The sequence below is a fragment of the Clinocottus analis genome, unplaced genomic scaffold (assembly GCF_023055335.1).
Source record: "Clinocottus analis isolate CAN_PGR_092001 unplaced genomic scaffold, fCliAna1.0.p SCAF_8, whole genome shotgun sequence".
NCBI classification, from domain to species: Eukaryota; Metazoa; Chordata; class Actinopteri; order Perciformes; family Cottidae; genus Clinocottus; species Clinocottus analis.
In genome coordinates, this window is record NW_027176240.1 from 5,714,844 (window position 1) to 5,722,852 (window position 8,009).

The 8,009-nt window shown below is 36.7% G+C and overlaps 1 protein-coding gene across 3 annotated transcripts; it reads right to left on the bottom strand.

Moving 5' to 3' along the window:
* Positions 1-1,472: 1,472 nt before the first annotated feature.
* On the bottom strand, positions 1,473-7,989 carry LOC137779516 (voltage-dependent T-type calcium channel subunit alpha-1H-like). 3 transcript variants are annotated; one of them, XM_068567329.1, is made up of 10 exons: positions 7,807-7,989; positions 6,125-6,304; positions 5,763-5,795; positions 5,442-5,578; positions 5,086-5,174; positions 4,162-4,321; positions 3,480-3,786; positions 3,218-3,339; positions 2,403-2,561; positions 1,473-1,791 (listed from the first exon to the last, which is right to left on the bottom strand). In XM_068567329.1, exons 4-8 carry the CDS (start codon positions 5,537-5,539, stop codon positions 3,307-3,309), a joined length of 687 nt encoding a protein of 228 aa, XP_068423430.1. In that variant the 5' UTR covers positions 5,540-5,578; positions 5,763-5,795; positions 6,125-6,304; positions 7,807-7,989; the 3' UTR covers positions 1,473-1,791; positions 2,403-2,561; positions 3,218-3,306. The 3 variants fall into 3 exon arrangements, with proteins under 3 accessions (XP_068423430.1, XP_068423429.1, XP_068423431.1); XM_068567328.1 differs by lacking the exons at positions 6,125-6,304; positions 7,807-7,989 and having other exon boundaries at positions 5,763-5,851; XM_068567330.1 differs by lacking the exons at positions 6,125-6,304; positions 7,807-7,989 and having other exon boundaries at positions 5,678-5,781.
* Positions 7,990-8,009: the final 20 nt, after the last annotated feature.

Sequence of the window (8,009 nt, forward strand, 5' to 3'; positions counted from 1 at the left end):
ATAGCACATATTCTCAGAAACCTTTATCAGATAGACATAATAGCAGACAAAGAATCCTTTGAAGATTGTTGATGTATGACATCTTTTTTTTTGGGGCCTGTAAACTAGCGGCACTAGCTAAGGAAAGGCAGTACGGAGGTAACTAGTTATGACTTTTACTGCAAAGTTTTTAAAGTATCTTTCTTTCATATTTATATATTTCATGTTGAATAATAATACCTTACTGTTGTCTTGTGTTGCATGTTCTTGTTCTTGCATATGTGGTTGTTGCAAATCCACACATGTTGGTTGATCTGCTTTAGCATGTCGGCTGAGAGTGGTAGTGTTGCTTTAACTTAGCTCGTGCTAACTACTCGTAAAGTGGGCAAACACTCAACTATTCCTCAACTCAAGTACAGGTGCAGGAGAAAGCTATTCCTTAACGAGCCAGTGCTTCCTTCAAATAATAAACCCCATTTTGGCTCCAACAATTTCTATTGACTCAATAGAGATATGAAGATAATGTTAAGGTAATGAAAGCTGACGAGCCTCCAGAAGACTGGAGCTGCTGCAGCACACGTGCCTGTTCAATCATGTACCACAAGAGGGTGCTAGTGTTGAGGCTCCTTCTGACGCACAACTACCTTCACACCAAACCGTGTGTGTTTGTGTGTGTATGCCAAGTTAAATTAAAAACTTGACACCAAGTTTAAAAGCTGTGTTTTGCTGCCCTCTCGGGCTTTCAGGTTAAGATTTCACTGCTGCAAGGTGAAACATTAAACCACTGAATGTCAGCAAAGACAAGATTTTGTTGGGGTGTGTGAAGTTAGTCTTAAACATATGCCTGTATTTTTGAAGTTTCAAGGCACATAAGTGGCACGGATATCCGTACAAGTTAACTGCTTTCAAAGGGACCATGTGGTATGAAAACAAATGTAGAAATAAATGTATTGCTTCTAAAAAAAAAATAGAAATTGAATTCATAAATGATTTTATTAGAATGAAAACTACTTTCAAAAGGACCACATGTCATAAAAACTAATGTACAAATACACATATAGATATCGCTTCTTAAACCATCAAAATAGCAATTAATTCAATAAATTATTCTATTAGAATGAACACTGCTATCAAAAATCATGTGGCATAATTATATATATATTTGTCTTCTTAAACCATCAAGATAGCAATTAAATCAAATTATTCTATTAGAATGGACACTGCTATCAAAAAGATCATGTGGCGTAAAAAACAATGTGTATATATATATATATATATATATATATATATATATATATATATATATATATATGTATATGTGTTTTCTTAAACAATCCAAATAGCAATTCAATCAATTATTCTAAAAGAATGAACACTGCTATCAAAAAAGATAATGTGGCGTAAAAACAAATGTAAATACAAATATATATATATATGTTATATATATTATATATATATTGTATATATATACACAAATATATATTTGTCTTTTTAAACCATCAAAATAGCAATTAAATCAAAAAGTGATTCTATTAGATTGAACACTGCTATCAAAAAGATCATGTGGCGTAAAAACTAAATATATATAGACATGTCTTGTTAAATTAAAATAGCAATTATACCAATAAATGATTATATTAAATTAAAGCAACTGCTACTAAAACATAAAAATAGCAACAAAATCTATGAATCCTATTTGATTGAACTTAAAACCAGGTGAAATCATTCTCCGTGCGGCAGCCGGCCTTGTAACGAGATCCGACGCACCACTGGAGCAAACGGGACTCACTTAGCTTCATGCACTTGTTCCTCCTTCAGAGGGGACACACAAGGTAGAAGGGTTGTTAAAATATTACAATAATATTCTGTCACATCGGTATTTCAATCTGAAAGTCAGAAATCAAAGTTGGTTTAGAACAACTTTAACGTTAATGAAATCCTACATTAAATCACAGTAAGAGCTGTTGACATTGCTGATTCCTTTCATTTGATACAAACTCAAAATGTAAAAAATGTAAATAGAGACCAAGTTCTGAGACATTTATATGAAGTTATGTATGCTTTTGTTTTGTTTCTTACTGTTATGTTTTTATTGCTTTTATTGATCAGTTATTATCATGTGAAGTGCATTTGAGTACCTTTTTAAGCGCTATACAAATAAAAATGCATTTTATTATTAGAAACTTTGTAATCTTAACAATACATTTCACACATTTTTATGTTCAGTTGATCTGCTGCACACTTACTGAAATTCTCTCGAGGCTACAATCAATATAAATTAATGCTCATGTGTTGCATAATGTCAGTAAAATAAAGACAAAGCCTACATTTTCCCGTAAATGAGTGTTATGTAACTCTTTCAAGAAAACGCCACAGGACATTTTCAAGAAAAGAGCAAGGAGCGGTGGGTGCATCAGCTGTACCTTCTTGCTGTCCTCCGTGGCTTGCGTGATGACGGCCACCACCAGGTTGACCAGCACAAACTGGGCCATGATTACGAAGGCGATGAAGTACACCGGCGAGACCCACCAGAGGTAGCTCGAGCAGCGATGGTCTCCCGGACCACACTGTGTCATGGTGTCCTTGAGAGGCACAGAGCGAGACTCAGAAAGAAAATCACAAATATCATCTTACTCTGAAATCCTGACGGCGACTTTAATAATCGACCAATTAGAATCTTATGCTTACAAAAGATCTGATCTTGCAAATGTGATTGTAATACTTTATTTTACGGTCAATCATTTACGAATACTTTCCCAATAACCCCCTGCTGTGCACTATAACACACTCCCTTTAATTAGTTGAAATGAAGGAATCGTCTCCATCGTCCCGACAATCAGAACCAAACGGCTAATATCTTTACAGGACCCCTCCCAGAAAATTAAGGACAAGTGTATTAAATTAATTAAACAAAGGTTTAACAAAGTGTCTCTTCGAATAAACACTAAATAAAGTTATCACAGGATTGTAAACAACCTCCACCCACTGGACAGTGTCACCAGACACCTATACTGGAGGTGGTTGTAGTTCTTAATTCATACACTTGTATTATGTACATATATTTATTTTAATTAGATTAAATTTGGCATTTTTGTTGGAAGGACAATACCCCTTAAAAGGTGCACGTTCAGTGCTTGCAGTTGTCTGCTACTATCCCCTGGAAGAGTGCTTTTTGCCGATGATACGTGTGCAGAGCTCATGTGTGTGTATCTGCGCGTACGAGTGTGTGTGCTTATACCTTCATGATCGTGCTCCAGTGGTCCCCGGTGCACACCTGGAAGAGCGTGAGCCAGGCCATGCCGAAGTTCTTGAAGTTTATGTAGTCGTTTATGCCCCAGCACAAGTCCCGATTGACGCACTCTGAGCCACACAACACAGACATTCAGACTTCTGCACGGTGGACATGTTTTTATATATATATATATATATTTATATATATATATATATATGGATGGATGGATGGATGGATAGGTAGATGTATTTCTGAAAGCCCTTCTTACCTGGAATATGGCTATCCAGGCATAGCCGATGTTATCAAAGTTGATGGCTCCCATGTTCGGGTTTTGGTCCCCGGCACGACAGATGTTATACAGCATGTTCCAGTTAACGCAGGCGTTAGCACCGGCCCCCACTAACGCACCCGCTGCATTGCGGGGAGGGGCCAAAGAGCATGCATTGCCGTTCTCTTTGTACGGTGGCACGTCGCGGCAGCGGCGCTCCCCGTTCATGTTGTCGGGGGAACAGATAAACGGGTACTGCTCATTGTACTTGGTTGTGTAGTAGGGATCCAAGGACATGTTGTACTTTCTGGTGAGAGAAAAGAAGGACACTTTGTAGAGTTGAGAAATGAAGAATCTACAGTCGACCATGTTAGTGATACGTGGATGTAAGAATAATGGAGAAATGTGAAGACACATCAAAACCTAATGTTCTAAAAAAGAAATAGAAAAGCTTTTATATCAATATCATGGTATTGTTTGGATATATTTCCATATATGTATATGACATCATACTGTACATGTTGGTGTTGGTCAGCCAATACAAGCTATTTGAAGAACAATTATATTGCAGATGTACACACCAAACTATAAAAAAAGAGAGTAATTGGTCATTGTAAGTGCAGGCCAGAGAGATGGAGAAAGAACGCAAGTACTGGAAGAGCAGACCAAGCAACATCCTTACGAGGGAATGTCCTCTTCCAGGAAGCAGCGGTTACGCAGCTGCCCGGCCCACAACTGGACTGCCATAACCGCAAAGATATGGATGACAAACAGGAAGAGGAAGAGTACGCTCCCTAGCAAGGGCAAGATGTCCAAGAGCACTGTCATCACATCACGCATACCTACACAGAGGAAGACAGAAATAGGCCGTCACACATCTTCGATAGTTAGACCTTCTTAATTCTTCCGAATTCATTTTCTTAAACATTTTGTCAGACGGTAGAAAGTGAGTTGCAATAATTAAAGTTGCTTGTAATAAAAGTATGTATCAGCATTTCAGCAAAGGTCCTCAGATGAATGAACGTTTGTTTCACAGCCGTGTTGAAATGGCAAATAAAATCAAGATCAGAGTCTAAAATTGCATGTGCTTATAGAGTTAGCATTGGCGTAGCTCATTAGAACTCACAGTTCTTCTTAGTTGCTTTGGCAATTGTATTTTAAACAGCTAGTTGCATTAGACAGTAGAGATATTACTGTCTGTTGGTATTGCAGTATTTACATTCAGATTAAAGAGATAAAGTACATGTTATTTTATTAGGTTTACATTTTTTATTATCTATTATCTGAATTACTATAGTGTTGCCTGATTTATCTTTTTGTTTGTGTTTGTTAAAAAATAAATAAAAATAAAAATTGCAACTTGCTGGAGAAAATGCCTGTTTGATCAAAAGGTTGTCCCAAAACGTCCTGAAGTAGAGTTTTACATGGCCAATTACTTTGTTAATCCTCAAATATAATGTAAATATTAAATTGGAAAGAAGAAGATTGCTTTGAGATGTTTATCATATTGATCGACACCCAGAGTCACACTAAAAGCTGGAAATGTTCCTCTACATAAAGCGCTGAGTGAAGGTGTTTGGTAACACTGGGCGAAACGTCAACTTACTTGCTACTCTGCTAATCAGCCGCATCGGTCCGAGCGCTTGAAAGACTTGCAAGTCGAAACCAAAGCTTTCCATGAAGTAGTCAAACGCCCTGAAGGGATAGACGGGGAGACAATTGTTTTTTTCTGTTTTCATATGAATATGGAACCAATCTGCTCATATATAAGCCTAGAGATGATGAGCAAAACCCTTTTTGAGCAATGCCTTCTCAAAACTGTTTTAAGCCGTCCAAAGATTTTGGGTTCCTCTACTTTGAACTCTATTTCTGAGTAAAGGATCGTGTCTGTTCTTGCCATTTCGTGCCGTTTCTCCTGGGTTCTTCCTTAAACCCAGGAGAAACGGATTGTGGGATACTCACTCTCCAAAGTTGATGAAAATGTCAAACTTGTTCCAGTGGTTGCTGAGGTAACTCTCTTTATAACCAAAGCCTCCCTTGGCCAACATCTTGATGAGCATTTCTATGACGAAAAATGCCAGGACAAAGGCATCCAAAATCTGTCAATACATAAAAGCAGAAACAACAATAACATTGTGTTTTCTCATAAATACAGCATATGTTTTAATATAAATAAGAATTGTAGGTTTGTCATTCACCTTTTGTGTTATGATTTGGCTCAACTAGCAGGATGGAGGTTTTTATTGGTATTTACACTTAAAAGACTGCCTGTGTCACTCTCACCTTGATGTTGTCGCTCTTCTCAAAACCGGGCCAGTACATGCCCAGACTCATGCAGTTAAGGAAAACCACCAGTATGGACACATAATCCAACTACGTGGAGGAAGAGGTTAAGGTTTAAAACACATTCATTCATTCATGAAAACGAATCAACAACAAAGGATCAATGATTACATACTAGAAACACTTAATGGGACTAATGATGGTGAGTTTAAACAATGTTACAATGTATTAATGACAGGTGAGTTTGGCCTTTATTCTGAAATATACATATTGGTATATCTACTCAAACATACTCACGTTTGTATTATTTTTGTTCACATATTTGGATGTACCATGTGACTTTCAGCAGTGAAAAAGGATATGGGCTACAGGCCAATTTCAGGCACCAATTACGGGGTCTTGTGTTCTGTTTGAACCAACCGGCTCCTGCTCTGGCTCATGCTCCTGCTCCTGCTTTGTGGAGAAGTAGGGTGGGTTGGGGCCGCCTTGGCGTTGAATGGTGAGTGCTACTTCAGTCATGGTTGAGTTACAGCAAAGTTACTCTAGAGGGTGGTCAACAAGAGAGAGATGAGAGGGTTGGGCTACGCTTAAGAAAAACAGGCAGGCAACAATGTATTGTGTTCAGTTATGTTGCGTAGTCTACTTTATAACAATGCATTCAACATATTTTATGATTCTAGGATCATATGTACTGCACTTTCATTAGCTTTGGACATTTAAAACATAACTTTATAACTTCAACTACTTTAGAATTGTCGATCAATATTTGAAAGTTGATTCTGTAACTATCAATAAAAAAACATTATTGTGGACTATCCACAATAGTAAAAACGTATGTGTGTGTGTGTGTGTGTGTGTGTGTGTGTGTGTGTGTAAGATATGTGCACCACACACAAATTCTCATACACCTCTATGATATCAAGTAATGTTGACTAAAAGTGAAAAAAAAAACCTGCATGGCTAGATAATTAAATAAACTATGTGTGTGTGTGTGTGTGTGTATATTTGTATATATATTTCCTCAGTTACCTGAGGGAAGATATTTTTATTTCGTTCTACTAATTAATTAAAAATGGTGAACGCATTCAGATCATTTACTTTCCTGCAACATAATAGCACGTCATTACAAAAAAAAATACAAAATAAATCACGCATTGAATACATCACATATTGCAGAACAAAGCCCCTGTGAGTGTGACATGATCACATATTAATGCCAGAGTAGCGTTTCAGGCAAGCTTAAATGATGATGGTGGACAAAACCTGCGTGCATTATTACATATTATTATGAATAGCAACGAACGCTAGTGTTGCTATGGGAGTGTATCTAAACATGGACTCTCCAGACGTATTATTAAGTCAATTAAAAACCTTTGCAAACGAATACTTTGTCAAATTATTAATTTATTTAGTTAGCAGTTGAACAGTTGAAAAACGTTAGCTCGGCTTAGTAACCGTTTACCATGCTGGCTTATAAAAGTAAGTTAGTTAGTCATTAGCTAACATAGTTGGTCAAATGAATTGGTTCATTATAACTCATTGAATGTTGAGAACGGTAGCTACCGAGCTAACGTTTTCAACCGTAATTACGTTTTTTTCCACGCTAGCTTGTCAACGTAAGTTAACTATTAAGTTAGATATTAGCCAACATAGTTGTTAAAAATGAATTGGTTCATTATAACTAATTAAAACGTTAAATGTTAAAAATAGTATCTCAGCTCTTGCCATACTGCGCGTTAACTGCCTTTTTTTTAACCGTTTCCCATGCTAGCTCGTCAAAGTAAGTTAGTTAGCTAGATATTAGCTAACATTGCTTACATTGCTGGAAGATTGTTTATAGCTAACGTTTAATGACACGTTTAGTTAAACTCGTAATAATTAAAACGACATTTAGCTCGATAGGAATTAAGTTAAAGCTGATTCAACACCATTAAAGCAGCTGAAAACATGATATTATCATTTTTAGCAATATTTGAAGTGTCATTTTATTGGAACGTTAGCTAGTTAAAAACTATATGGGTTAGGACACAATTCCGTTACTTACCAGAGAAGAACAGTTGATAAGTTGGATCAATGCACTCAGAAGTGTGTCCGCTTGCAAATGGGTCATAGAAATCCGTGTAGGTTCAACTCACTTTTAAATTAACTGAGCTGAGCTTGACAACTAGCCTTAATTATTGCCAGAAAAGCTCAAATGTTGTTTTGAAAGACAATGATAATCAGTTTCAGAGCTAAGATTCTAAATAA

Bases quoted from the DNA above. Each gene is read 5' to 3' on its own strand.
- LOC137779516 (XM_068567328.1), bottom strand. From the start codon at position 5,813: ATGAGTCTGGGCATGTACTGGCCCGGTTTTGAGAAGAGCGACAACATC. The intron at 4,322-5,085 runs GTAAGTTGACGT...TCCTCTGTGTAG, and splicing joins GCTGATTAGCAGAGTAGCAA to GTATGCGTGATGTGATGACA. The intron at 3,340-3,479 runs GTAAGAAGGGCT...TGTGTGGCTCAG, and splicing joins CCTGGATAGCCATATTCCAG to AGTGCGTCAATCGGGACTTG.